Raw genomic sequence first — 15,103 nt, 5'->3', positions numbered from 1 at the left:
ATATATCCCCTATTTAACCTCAAGTTTGCTTTTTTTTGCGTTATTTGGATTTTGAAACCGGTTGCTGCAAGCCTTGATCGAGCCCCTTAAAATTCAATCTAGTCTACACTAGATTCACCTCACACCCAATTTGATGGATATTCAATAATTTTAAAAAAAATCAAATACATACTGTTTATTAAATCAAATATCACAAAAATAATGTATACAATTACAAAAGTGTAAACGAGCATATTTCTATTAAAAATAGTGGAATGGAATCTAAAGATTTTAGGAAACAATGTTTGTCTTATTCTCTTCCCTCCTAATGTTTAAATTGCTGAAAAATTAGCTCATTTTAGATGTTGAACTTTCTTTCGTTAGAATGTATCAATATCATCAAGTACTTAAGATGTACCAGCAACAATTGTTGATAATTTTCCCTGTGAAGTCTGGGAAACCCCTCTTCTGCATTTCCCACAATAACCTCAGATCTTTTTTTCTGACTGAGTATCCAGTATTAACGACTGCCAGAAATCCACTCTTTTTGAGAACAGATTTTCTTTCACTGCTGGTCCTGCTGCCGTGATGTGCAGGTAATGGCGCGTCTTTGCTCCCTTTCCGATTGGCTCCCACTTCAAGCTGGTATCGCTTAGTTTTCTAGAGAATTAGACACAAAAAGAAAAATATGAGCTGATAATTCAGTTAAAGATAATCTAGTTATAAAATCTTGTTTTTATTTTTAGAGCTTATTGCTTGATAATAACTTAACGGGTATATGATATATCTTAATGCTGTGCTTCTGCGGCAACTTACAGGAGATGTAGCTCTTTAAATGGACGTATTTCTGTCAAACGGAACTATGTGCATTATGACGTGACCCCTGTTGTGCATATATTCTAATGGATCTCATGGTTCATGTCTTAATGCACATATTTCCATTTGGCGGATATACGTTCAAATAACCCTGCGATTGACGTCATCCACCACGGATGTTCTAACGTGCATAACGATGGCATGGTTTCTATTGGAGTACGTATATACAAAGAGTGTTGTCATGCTCATGTCACTTTTTATGCTGTTCTGATCTGCACACTCGAATGTTGTAATCTTAGAATTATTTTTGGAAGACACGGTCTATGCGAGATGAGAAAAAATGGAAAAATCTTTGGTAAAACCTTTGAGTGATTTTTATAGTCTACTATTTAAACTTTCCGAAAATTTGGAGGTTATTCCCACTTAAAACCCCCCAATAATGTATGCCAGTTGCTGTTTATTTCAATGGATGCAGCTTGAAAGTCACTATTTTAGTATAGCTATCATATCGGTTTCGTCAAAAAGCGCTCTTACGTCCATTAAGTGATAACAGTTTTCATAAACGTTTTTCCAACTACATACAAGACGATACACTTCATGAATTTTCGAATAGCAGAGGATTCTGCACGGCAATTTATGATACAAATATTTTAACTCCGGTGTGAGCGGTGAAGTATCATTCAAAGTGAAGGCGTTTTCGACTGGTGACAACAGTATGTCGTGGCTCACAACAACTCGTGTCGCGTAAAGGTATCAAATGAACCTGGATCCCTCCTTTCATTTCTTTACGACGAGTTAAGATCCACCAAGATGCAATATATTTGAAGGAACATTTGCAATATGCGGAAATTGCGCCAGGTTACTCACCCATTTTTGGCAAAGTCCGTTACGATGTCAATCGTCTTTCTTGAAACTTTAACGTCAGCTTCAGGCCATGTTCTTTTCGGGAAGTAGTATGTGAGAGGAAATAGATCCAGCAAATCATCTGAGTGACTTACTCCTGCCAAAAGAGCAACGAACATTTACATGTTTTGTAAAATATTTGCGAATTGCGAGATAATGCTTTACTCCGACCATACAGTAAGGTCTCGACTATCCATGGTTGACTAAATACGCTCTTTTGACGTGCTTTGATTATATAAATGTGAATAATAAAGCAGAGAAAACACTTGTACAGGAGGTAAATTTTTCAATACGTGATTTATTATAAGACACATCTTCTTTTTATCTTGGTACCAACAATGAAATTGAAAAATCTTATAAAGAAGTTTTTGATTGAAATTCATTTGCTCGATAATTTCATACACACTCCTCTCTTTCTGAGCGTGAATATTTGAAAATTGAAACAAAAAAAGAGCTTGAGCAGTGTACAGGAAGTAGGCTCAATAAAAATAGCAATATCAATCGTGCGAGCCAAATGGTCGATCAAGATGTAGAAAAATTAAAAGAGAAACTGAGATTGTGGGCCTGGCCTAGCAGTACTCACGAGATTTTGACACATTTACCTGTTCTGAAAATAAACAGGTAATTCGTTTAAGACTGCAAAGAAGACGCGAAAATCATAATTATTTATCAAATTATTCCCTCCATAACGAGACCATCGTATCAAATAGTTACCAACCTTGGATTTTCGTGTTGCCAAATAAGCTATTGTGAGAAACCGCGTGTAGATAATCGTACACATAAAAATACGCCTCTCCCTTGTACTTTCTTGCTGTCTCAGCGGCACCGTGCAAAAACCAACTGTCAGTGAACAACTGTGAAAATAATTGCAAATAATAATTCTATATCACAACCATAGGCGCAAATCAAGAAAAATTTGAGATAATTACTTATTCTATTTACTTATTAGAAAAAAGTTACCGCAGCGGAGGAAAACAAATGGATCAAGACTAACATGGTTTGCTCAAGTGTGAAATGTGCTCATATTATCACAGGAATGTGAATGAGGAGTTCATGGCACCTACCCTAATAAAAATTAAAATTTAAAAAAATAAAAATAAACATTTATTGTAGTCACAGTCTACTACCTCAGAAATTGATTGAATGGTAAGAAGTCTGACAAATTTTACCTCTTACTTAGAAGAGCTTTTTTAATGCAATTTTAATAGTCTATATATAAGTGCTATGAATGCGGAACAGAATCGATTCTCCTCACGGAGTAACTTACACGCCTACGAGACCGTGTGAATACTTCACGCATTGCGCCAAACACAGTGCGGTCCGTTCGGTCGGCTTGGAACGCGTATTAGCGCCTACAAGATAAAGTGAATACTTCACGCATTGCGCCAAACACGCATTGTGTGGTCGGCGTGTACGTTGGCCGCGGAGTGCACAATTTCCGACCTGTATACACAGCGTGTGATACACACCAGTGTGCACACAAATAAAACAGAATGAAAAAATGAAAATGTAGTGTTAAAAATACTGGTGTTCCTCCTCCTGCAATTAAAGCAACCTCGTCTTCATACCCTAGCGCCAGCACAGCTTTACTATTTGCTATTTAATTTGATGTCAGTGCGTAAAAATCTAACTATCTGTTAAAACAACTATCGGCCATGACGACCGAAAAAGGCCGGCCCCTTCGAGGTCCTTATATTCGATTTCCGCTTAGTATCGGTTTTTTGGCCATTTCTCCTGACGAACGAGAATATTCACCGAAAAAAAAGTGGATTGATTTAACATTCATCTCGGCATTGCTAAAGTAACTGCTGTAACGGGTAATTTGACATTTTGAATAACTTCTCGTAAACTTTTTTTTTTACATCCGGAATATTAAACCAATTTTTTTTTCGGTGTTATTAAAAATGATGATAAAGTGTTCAAAAGCATCTTATCCATGCTATTTTCAAGAATCAATTCTCATTTATCTTTAAAGATGAGGATAATAATAGACAGTTTTTTTCCTTTCCTGAAAAATCGCGCTTTCCGAGAAACGTGGACTTACGCTCGAATTATGCCTCTGTTTATCCAAAAAGGGTTCCTTTTCTCTCTTCATCCGTATCTCTTCTAATAAACATCAAATAGAGGAGAATAACTTAGCTTACATCGATAATTTCTTCAGTTGAGTTCGTATCTATGGACTTTTCCCCGAAGTAAAATTTCTGGATCTGCTTTGATACACTTGGAACCTTCTCCTTCGGGAACTCGGACCTCAGCATGAGTATTTTTGGCAAAATGTATTGCGGGTTCTCCTTTAGTTCGTTTTCAGGTTTACCACCAGCGCTAAATATAACTGAAAAAAATGACCAAGCATTAGTGCGGCTCAACTCTGAAAGCACATAGGTCTCAACTGTCCGTCACACTTATTTGTTTCAATAAAAACTGATCTAACTAATTTCTTGAGAATCTATCTTGATTACATCCTTTTGTATAAGCTGCAGTATATTCCTTGGTAACGGGAATCAATGAAGAATTTTTAGGAGTCTGAATTTTGATAACTTTCGTATTTAAGTAGAAACCACTGGGAGATATGAGGTCAAAGATACCCTTGGTTCATAAATTGAACAGTTTTTGAAGGTGGTATGGCAAAATGATCTAATCTGCTGAAATCTACGTCTTTAAATGGGAAATGCCACCAAATGACGTCTGCATTCTCTCATATTTAATCTCTTTATATACTATTTCCCATATCAGAGAAGAATATAAATTATACTGTAAAAGCAGCTCTTCAAGTACTCTCGGATGAAATTATAAGATGAGTGCACATACTTCATTGCCGAAAACAAGTATTTTGATGATCTCCTCGAATCAGAAACTTATGTCTCTCTGGTTTAAAGTTTTGAAGGGTTCGGTCTGGCGCCTTAAGTGGGCGAAATATTTACCAGCGAGTAAAGATACTTATTTCAGTAAATCAAGCCGTGCTTTAAACACGATTCAATAACTACTGGTTACTTACTTGAGGCAGCAAGACCTCCCTCTCCGGAGGTTACTCCTGTCATGAGAGGAACTTTTGACTCCAGATCATCCACGTCTTTCGGAAGAAAAGCGCTCTTGGCTCCAGACTCAATCGTTGGTCCAAAAACAACAGCGGGTGCAAGAGCCCAGTCCTGAAAAAAAACCGACAAAAATATCAGAAATCAAGCGCTACAGGCTTAAGCGAACCCCCGGGGGGGGGGGGGGGGGGTGTGTTGGGACGACACTAGTTTCTCTGGAATTTATTTTTTCAGCGGTAGGTAAGTTTTCTCAAAATTGATTGTTGAAATTTTGGTAAGCGAGTTCTTTCCTTTCAACGGTGCTCATCCTCTTAGGGGAACTTGAATTCGTGCCTACATAGAGAACAGCTGAGCGCTTTTCTAATACGAACGTATTAGGGCTTTTCCGCCCGTTCAGTTTGTAAACACCAGCATCCAGTTATAGTAATTACAGATTTGTGTTTAAATGAGGTTGAACCTTAGTAAATATTTGGATTTCGTTGCTAAAATTGTTGACGAGGATCATTGAATACCTACTTGAAACTTCTTCCCTGGCTTAGGCATCTGGGAATGTCACCGATGGCCTCAGAGTTTGTTCGAAATTTTTGGTTCAACAATGAAAAAATATGCTTTTCATTTTAATGTACTTACTTGGAATCTTTTGCTCATCTCCAAGAGTGATTCGGGGTGAACTTCCTGCATGCACTTAAGGAGTTCGTCCGAGGGTTCAGAGGGACAGCCGCACAACACAGCCAGAGCTTTCGTTCTATCTTTAGCCAACTGCGGGTTTATAATTGCCCAGGGACAATGTCCAGTTCCGCTCATTGCTATGCCTCTATGAATCAGACCTAGATCAAGAAAAACAACATTTTAAGATCTCAAATAACTTAATCTGAGACTACTATTTTGTTTTAAAAAAAAAAAAGAAAAAGAAAAGAAAAAAAAACCTTATGCGATATGGAATTTTTTATGAAGAGCAATCTCTGCTAGAACGGTTCAAACCAGCAAAAAGAATTTGTAACAGCAGATCGATGGCTAAAATACAAAACCACGTATCGCCATCGCGGGGTTTCAAAATTTCCGTTCTTATTCAGTAAGTACCGCGTGCAGGAAAACCATTAAAACTTCTTAGTTTGATGTGTAGGTCAATCGTACCAGTGAACAAGTATTTCCTCTGAACAAGTATAATTTGCCTGCCGTTCAAAAGAACGGGTTTTCAGCTTACAAGTTTTCGATAAAAGCATTTGGCGGTAGTCAAAAAGTTGTGGACCACAGTTAGCAAATAATTGACTTCAATATAAAAGTAATTTCTGGTAGTCGCTAAGTTATTATAGTTAAAAAGTAAATGGCCGTAGAGGAATGGTAGTTTTCATTGGAAAAAAATATATTGTTCTTGAAATTGCAGTAATCTTTTTCTCCATTTTGTTTGTTCTCCTGAGTGTAATAAAAGAAAATAATTTGTTCTTCTTGAAAGAGGAAGATTTGCTTTTTTACCGTGACTGCATCATACTTCTGAGCTGTTCCCATTCCAGTCCCAACTAATATGATTTTTTCAAAGTACAAAAGCTCTCTAATATTTCTAAAATTTATAAGGCTCTATAGGTTATAGGACATTTTGTCAACGATTTTTTGTCCGCGCATTCGTTTTTTCCAGTAATTTACGTCCACGCGTTTTTTCGGCACGGGAGTTTTGGTCCACGTGCCAGTTGAGACCCAAAGTTACTTGGCCCACATGTAAATACAAACGACAATTGCTCACGACGTTTTTGGATGAAAATATATATTGTCTTGGAAGAATGAGGGTTTGATTGTTTTTTTTGTTTTGTCTGTTTAGTCCGACGGAGAATAATATATAGTTGAGAGTTTTGGTAAAAATGGGGGAGCGTCAATTCCATGAGACAAAATTCACTAAAACTCTCAACACCTCTTTGGTGTAACAGGACTTAATTATCTTTCAAGATTTTCCCACCTTGTTATACCTGAACCGGATAAACCTCTATATTTGCCTCATCTAAAGGCTCTTAGATTTTTCCTGTGTATGATAAGTATCTTGATTTATTTTGCGAGGAAAGATCTGTACTTTTAAAGGATGCCTGTCATACGTTCAATACGTTCAATTTCGTATAATACTGTGCAATAACTCTGTCGTGAAATAGTTGCTTCAGGCGCCGCCGCACGGCGGGCGGGCGGCCAGCGCGGAACGCGCATTGGCGCCTACAAACCCAAGTGGATACTTCAAGCATTGTGCAATGCGTGAAGTATCCACTTAGGTTTGTAGGCGGCAGTGAGCCTCTCGTGCTGGTAGCACGCCGCTGCTCCGCTCTGTTAGGCTATAATATTTATACTCGCAGTCAGCGTTTTTCAACCCATGATTTTGAAATGTTTGCACACTCCGCATTGATTATTCTCATTTAAATTGATGGGGAAAAATATGTATCAATTTATCAAAGGAGAATAATAATATGATGTGTGTTTTTTGAATATTGGTGGTTTCGTGTCAAATTTAATGATTTCCAAAGCACTTTAATTTTTTCTTTCACATTTTGTGCTTTTATTGTGCTGCAGCGAGGTGCACGCGCAACGAAACGCTCAAAATTTGACGTATTTGACTCTAAAAGATTAGTGTACAAATGGGTTAAAGCTTAAGAACGCGTGCTTCTTGGTTTGTTTCCTCTTTTATTCGATTTTGCAGTTTCTGTCGGCACAACTGCGGCTTATTGAGATTAATGTCGCTTGAAAAAGGTTTTAAAAATATTTGTTACGCTTTAAAAATATAAATGTTTTCAAAATGAAGTAATAATTTCGTAAAGAAAAAATTAAAAAAATAGAAAAAAGTACCTATACATACAGGGTGATCCAAAAGTCCCTTCCACCCCCTCTAACTTTTTACCTAATTGAGGTAAAGATTTGAAACTTGGGGGATATTCCTAGGTCAAAGGGAGCTACTTTTTGGCCCCCCTAAAATTTTCAGGGGGGCCCCCCTTGGGGGGGCAACGGCCCCCAACTTTTAATTTTCAAATGGGAAGACCCCCTTTGTGATAGCTCGTTCGAAAGAGCATAAAAAAAGAAAACTTTTCGCGCAAACCCGAAGTCAATATCTCAAACCGTTTCAAAATGGCGGCCGGTTAAAGTTCAAAATGGCCGAAAATTCACACCGGTTATTTGTCGATGGATTTGCGCGAAAATCGGTAGGTATGTAGGGGTATTTTGACACGAGAAAAACGAATTTGACGTTAGATTTTCAAAAAAAACCGAAATTTCCAAAATGGCCGCCGGTTACAGTTCAAAATGACAAAAAATTGATTTTTTTAGAAATCTAAGTTCAAATTTGTTTATCTTATGCCAAAATACTCTCAAATTCCAAGTTTTAGGCAAATCCATCAGCAAAAAACCGAGGTGACAATTTTCGGCCATTTTAAACTTTAACCGGCGGCCATTTTGGAAATTTTGGTTTTTTTGAAAATCTAACGTCAAATTCGTTTTTCTCGTGACAAAATACCCCTACATACCGATTTTCGCGCAAATCCATCGACAAATAACCGGTGTGAATTTTCGGCCATTTTGAACTTTAACCGGCCGCCATTTTGAAACGGTTTGAGATATTGACTTCGGGTTTGCGCGGAAAGTTTTCTTTTTTTATGCTCTTTCGAACGAGCTATCACGAAGGGGGTCTTCTCATTTGAAAATTAAAAGTTGGGAGCCGTTGCCCCCCCAAGGGGGGCCCCCCTGAAAATTTTAGGGGGGCCAAAAAGTAGCTCCCTTTGACCTAGGAATATCCCCCAAGTTTCAAATCTTTACCTCAATTAGGTAAAAAGTTAGAGGGGGTGGAAGGGACTTTTGGATCACCCTGTATATAAAATATATTGTACATCGAATATTTTAAGGATGGAAATAAAACCAAATATTCACCAATGACAATTTAAAAAGATGATTCAAAAGGAGAAAGTAGTAACATTTCATTTAGAAAATGAGCAACCATAACAACATCTCCTTCTCTCTCTATTTCTCATTTCCATAATGTCAATATAATTTTACATACCGACGAAAATATAACGCTTGGACCAAGTCACTCTTGCTTATTTTACGTGTGGGCGTAAACTACTGGACAAAAAAGGTGCCCGGACAGAAAATCGTTGACAAAATGTCCTGAAACCATTTCTATCATGCTTAGACTATTCGGTTCTACTGGGAATTTATCCCTCCCTAATCTCAATTTATGTGGATTTTGTATCCTCGATTACTCTAGATCCTGGAATTCAGTCCTGGATACAAAAGAATAACGTCACCTTAAAATGAAAAGCTCCTAATAACTTCACGTTATTATCAAGCTGCATCTTACCTACCTTTGTTGAGAGGCGACAAAAGATTCAAATGTACACTTGCACCTCCGGCACTCTCCCCAAAAACAGTGACTAGCCCAGGGTTTCCACCGAAGTTTTCGATATTATCGTGAACCCATTTAATGGCAAGAGCTTGATCCTTCAACCCGTTATTTGCAGGAATAACTCCGTCGCCGGTGCTGAGGAACCCTTACATGAAAATTTGAAACATTCTAGTTTGAAATTCGAGGAAACACACTCATTAAAACAAGCCTTACTCGTTTTATCTTATACAAAACTCCAGAACATGTTCTTGAGGAGAGTTCGAAAACATCATTTATGGAATTGGGAACTTTTGAGGGGAAGAGGAGTAAATAAAAGAGAACAAACTTCCAGAAAAGGTATAATGAAATTTTCTTGGCCCTAGAGGAAGAAGGTGGATAATTTTTAAAATTCAGGCGTCTCCGAAGCTATTTCGAGTGGATATAAATAAATATTTATCGAAAACAAAATTTCAAGGACGAAAGATATATTACTCGGTAATTTTGAAAAATAGGATTTTATATCGTATCGTCCTTAAACGAAGGTCACCAAGCAAAACAGATCGAATTTAAATTAATCGGAGATCTATGTGGAACTAATGTGGTAGGATAGTACTGCCGTGCTAAGGAAGAACGCCGTATGAACATTCGAGAGTTGCCAAATGTCCTTCGATTAAATGTTTGTTATTTAGGAAAGTTATGAATATGTTTCCTTTACATTTTCAGAATATTTAGGTGAAATTGCAAACAAAATTATCTGAAAACTTGGAGGAAAAATATTCACAGTTTTACCTGAAAATTCTTGTTTTATCGAAGGAATTTTGGCAACGCCTGAAGGTTCATACGGCGTTTTTCCTTAGCACGGCAGAGTACGCCCCTTCGGCACCTCCATAAAAACTCTGCCGTGAGAAATAAATTCCTTAAAATATTGCAATGGAACAGGAGGTGAATCCAGCAGGTTGGTAACGCTAGCTTCCCTCCATGTGAACCTGTGTTGAATGATTGATTCTTGTTGGAGCACGAGCACTGGGCCCCTCCGAGAATCGATACATTTCCATTTTTTTAAAGGGAAATAAAACAATGTTGCCAACTTGCTGGATCCGCCAATAAATGAGACGAAGGGCAACGACGCTGTCGTGCGCACATATGGTCAAAGTGTCACAAGCGCCATAAGACGTTTCGAAATTTCCGCCGGCATTTGCTTTTTTTACGGAGAAATTGTTGGTTGTATCAGTTTGAAAATTTTACTGAATTTTATTGGTAGCACATAGAAAATTCGGTGAAATTATCGGACAGCTTCGTTGATCAATCTCCATGTAAGAAAATGAAATGGCGGCGGAAATTTTTAAACATCGCACTGCGCTTGTAATACTCAAGCAGGAAGGTGACGGTATGTAAAAGGGTAAATAGTCGGCTACGCGTGGCAGCCATAACATAAATAAACAACTTCTTTGCCTGACTTGAGTTCTAGCTTTCAAGAGTATGCAGCATTTGTAGTATCCTTTCATTTTGAAGGCGCTTTCGCAACTCATTGTTTTCTATTCTAGTTAACTCAGCTGCTAAGCACTGTAACTCTCCATATTTTGGTTATGAACTAATGATCCGGCGATGAATACTTTACCTACGAGTAATGCTAGCTTTCCTTCTGCTGTCTTCTCTATAACTTATTTAAAAAACACAGAATTAACTTATGCTTTCTTCTAGAAAATAAACATTTGAAATAAAAATTAAAATAAATCACTCTAAATTTTACTCAGCTCCAAACGCATATAACGTTTGTTAGAATTCCTAAATCATCCTCACGTTATAGAACAGTATGGTTCTCACAAAATGCATACCTAGTGCTCCGAGTCTGTAATTGACGGTGACCAACACGATATCTTTGTCCAGCAATAGCTCTGGGCCGTAAATGACGCTAGATCCTTGCTGATACCCACCACCGTGAATAAAGACCATGACTGGGAGTTTCGTAGCCTTGTTCACCTATAGGATCAAAGAATGAAAGTAATATGAATCTACGATGATCGAAGGACAAATGCAAATCTCCTCATTATGACGACGACCTGTCAAACACTTTTAAAAATTAAGTGGAAAACAATTTAATAATAAACAATTTAGAGTCTCAGTTGTTTACTTACAATTTTTGCAGTGGGTATAAAAGAGAATGCAAGAGCAAGTTTTTTTTATATTTTTTTTACTTTTTTATAACCTTTAAAATACGATGGTGCTTTGAAGGGCAGCCGGATTTTTCTTGGTTGCATGTGACTTTTGAATATTTAAGATTATAGATCTGATTTTGGTAAATTCCAAAATTAAACGCAAAGATGCATCAAATCACATGCATGAATTTTTCTTCCGTAGTATTTTTAAGATTAAAAAAAATAGTTGAAAAAATGTCCTCTCTCAGTTTGCCCCATAATACATAGTGTCAAATGTTTTGTAAGACCTTCAGTTAGGTCGCCCGGCAAGAAAATAACATTAAAATCTTAGTATTTAAAAGCACATGATGTAAGAGCAAAGAAAACAAGATACTAGATCATTGGCAATCGCATTATTCGCGGTTAAGTTCAACCGCAGTGTGTAGGTAAATGTATGAGATTATCCACGGTTTTTAGATTTTCTGCGGTTTAGATTTCATGCGATCGACTTTTTCGCAGCTTATTCACGACACTAACGATCGATTTTAAACTGAAAAGGGTAGTTGTAGAATTCCGAAATGATGTTCTCGTATTTGTTTTTCCAACAGTATGTCCACAATAAGCATGGATTAGAAGCTTCCTAGAAAAGTGCTTGAACTGTATGTTTGCTTGTTCGGGAACTCACGTTTGGAGAATAAACATTGAGGACGAGACAGTCCTCCTTCCCCAGGACCTGAGAGGAGCTCTTCATCTTTGGGTTGAACAAATCGATTTGCGGGCAAAAAGATGCATTCTTTGTCGCATCGAGTGGTTTCCTCCATGGCTCCAGTGGTTGTGGCTCCTGCAAGTGTGCCAAGAAAAATTTGATGTAGCTACAATTAAATGTCCCTGTTTCCAAAAGAAATCATTCACTCACACATTGATCCATCGAAATGATTTATCTATTTTTCAATCATAAAATAAATAAATTCAATCTAATGATTGGTGTTCTTTATGTGAGCACGCACTTACATCTAAGTGCAGTGGTATATGACAAATTAATAGCAATTAGGCACAGTGTTTTTATTAAACACGGCGCGGTCAAAGTCAACACAGATTGAGCTTTGCGTCGTGTGGTAGGAGTCAAATAAGTCATGAAATTAGAGAATTAGTGTTTTTAAGTTCAGAAAAAGGGTTTGAGTTTTTGAAAGTTGAACATCAAGAAGTATCACTACGAGTAGATCATCAAGTCCAAATTTAAAAAAAAGTGGTAATGCAATTCACTGAAGTGTCGATTATCACTGTGTACAAAATCTGTTAGAGGTCTCTAAACATTGTAATCCTTACTACATACCTACATTTATAACGTGACAAAAAAGCAACATTGAGCCAAAAACCACCATACCATAATTTCATTACTTTTTAGAAAACCATTCGATCCTTGAACTAGAAAAAGTGGTATCTCGGTCACGACATTTCGTATAGTATTTGCTCTCACTGCATTTTCTCAAAATCCCGTTACTGATCTTTTTTTTACTTAACATTTTAAAATAATTTCTCCAAAAAAATGAGTGAATAAAAGTAGTAATACGAGAAAAATTCCACGAAAAAAAGTAGCATAAAAACAAAACGCGGCAGGAAGTCTGCAACGTCTCTTCGAAAAGAATTACGTATTTTCCTAGTTTTACCATCAGAGAGCATTCAGCAGCCTATAAATAGTTTAAAATTATTCTGCGGTACCTACACCTACACCTACATCACTATTGTACTGAGAAGAATTGTATTTCACCTATTTAGATTAGAGGTATTTACCCTGGTAAAAATTGGCAGTAGAATCTGTGTTCCAAAATACCATAGACCTACAGCCGGCTGTAAGATTTCCAATAGCTTCTATAGCCGGCTACACAATTTCTTATATATAGCCTTTTATAGCCGATGGCGATTAAGCAACAGCCAGGCGATAAAGTGTATGCTAAGCGTTACTAATTACGGATGCTAGGACTTAGTGAGTTTTTGGACCACTGCTCTCTTTTTGGGCCGTAGTATCTTGATTTATTTTGCGAGGAAAGCTCCGTACTTTTGATGGATGCCTGCCATTAATAAAATATTAGAGCGCCTTCAGTTTCGTATGATACTGTACAATACCTCTGGTGTGAAATAGTTGCTTCAAGCGCCGTGGCACGCTGTGGCGCGGTAGGCGCGCGGGCTGCCAGCGCGGAACACGCATTGGCGCCTACAAACCTAACAGGGATACTCCACGCATTGCGCCAAGCGTGAAGTATCCCAGTTAGGTTTGTAGGCGCTGGTGCGCGCTTATCGCTGGCAGCACGCCGCTCCGCTCTGTGTTATGCTCCAATATAATCTTGCGGGGTCAGCGTTTTTCCACTCATGATTTTGAAATGTTTGCACATCCTGTATGGATTATTCTCATTTTAATTGATGAAAAAATATATGTATTGAAGGAAAATGTAATGTGTGTTTTGTGAATATTATGTTGGCTCCGTATCAAACTTAATGATTTCCAAAGCACACGAATTTCTACACAATTTCTTATAGCCTTTTATAGCCGATGGCGATAAAGTGTAAAGCCCGGCGATAGGAACTATAGCCCAGCTGCATACTTTTTTATCGCTTCGTATAGCTCGGCTATATGATTTGCTCCGCTTTCTACAGCCAGCTATATGATTTTCTATTGCCTTCTTTAGCCGGCTATAAGAATTCCTATGGTATTTTGAAACGCAGCTCCTAACGCCAATTTTTACCAGGGTATGCAAGAACTGCAAAAAGGAACCACGTGTGCTTAAATGGAGTTAATCCGCACAAAAATTGCGTGCTTCAAAGTTCTTCTGATTCATGTTATTTTGTTCTTTCAAGCATTAATACGTCAAATTTATCATAATTTGATGGTTCTATTGCTTGGAAGGTGCAGATTTGATCGACATGAATCGATCGAAAAATATAAGGAATGAATTGACCGACGTAAACTGATCAACACCAATTCGATTGAAAATGGGATTGAAACACTGGCGTCGATTCGATCTATATGAATCGATCGAAAAATACAAACGTGAACCTATCGATGTGATTCGATCCACACCGATTTGATCGAAAACCGTGAATAGATTGACAAACCCATGAATCGATTGAATTTTGTCGATCGGTTCACGTTACCATTTTTCGATCGATTCAGGTCGACCGAATCGACACCGTTTCTTAATCATTTATCGATCGAATCGACATTCGATCAGTGAACGTTGGTCGATTCATGTTTTCATTTTGCGATCGATTCATGTTGATCGAATCTATACCCTCTTTATTTCTTTAGTGTAAGACAATTTCCGACTACAACGAGTATAATGTGATAAAAAAAAATTTAAAAAATTCTTGCGGTAATCTTTTTAAGTGAGACGCGTTCCGGAGCTTTTTTTTTTATCACAATTTGACTTGTGACGCCCCCCCCTCCCTTTCACAGGGTTTCTGTAACGAGTATAATGCTGATGGTGTGTGTTGAAAACGAAAGTAACTGAAAACCCTTTCACTATTTTAGCCGAGATTTCATCATATTTTATGATGATAATCATGCTTAAAATGACTACGAAATGGTAGACTTATACATACCTTGAATCTAAGAGGCCCGATAGGTGGCTTAGCGAAAGGGATGCCAGTGAAACTGTGGATCACTCTCCCATTCCTCGTTTTCAACGTATCGAATCCGATGATCTTCCCGTTCGGAGTCGAAACCTCGAGACCGCTGCAAATGAACACTCCACTTGCAATAACCACGATAATTTTAGGTAAAATGAGATCTCCATCGTGAGAAGGGTGCTGCTACTCGTATGACTCCCAGGCGACACTGCTAATCTAACCTTTCTTATCTAGCTGAAAAACGACATGAAACAAACAAAAAATTACATTTA

At 37.7% G+C, this 15,103-nt stretch overlaps 1 protein-coding gene across 1 annotated transcript; it reads right to left on the bottom strand.

Moving 5' to 3' along the window:
• Window positions 1–160: 160 nt before the first annotated feature.
• LOC109044610 (carboxylic ester hydrolase) lies at window positions 161–15,043 on the bottom strand. Its single transcript, XM_019062431.2, has 10 exons — window positions 14,805–15,043; window positions 11,893–12,048; window positions 10,908–11,052; window positions 9,053–9,238; window positions 5,361–5,557; window positions 4,694–4,844; window positions 3,843–4,030; window positions 2,417–2,552; window positions 1,663–1,795; window positions 161–639 (listed from the first exon to the last, which is right to left on the bottom strand). Exons 2-10 carry the CDS (start codon window positions 11,956–11,958, stop codon window positions 468–470), a joined length of 1,374 nt encoding a protein of 457 aa, XP_018917976.2. The 5' UTR covers window positions 11,959–12,048; window positions 14,805–15,043; the 3' UTR covers window positions 161–467.
• Between the last annotated feature and the right edge of the window lie 60 nt (window positions 15,044–15,103).

Source organism: Bemisia tabaci, chromosome 8 (assembly GCF_918797505.1).
Source record: "Bemisia tabaci chromosome 8, PGI_BMITA_v3".
In the NCBI taxonomy this organism is placed as follows: Eukaryota; Metazoa; Arthropoda; class Insecta; order Hemiptera; family Aleyrodidae; genus Bemisia; species Bemisia tabaci.
This window is presented reverse-complemented; position numbering and strand designations above follow the sequence as displayed.

Coding starts and splice junctions, on each gene's coding strand:
- LOC109044610 (XM_019062431.2), bottom strand. CDS start 11,958: ATGAAGAGCTCCTCTCAGGTCCTGGGGAAGGAGGACTGTCTCGTCCTC. Junction 2,553..3,842: donor CAACTGAAGAAATTATCGAT/GTAAGCTAAGTT, acceptor TTATTTTCACAG/TTGTTCACTGACAGTTGGTT. Junction 640..1,662: donor ACGGACTTTGCCAAAAATGG/GTGAGTAACCTG, acceptor CTAATTCTCTAG/AAAACTAAGCGATACCAGCT.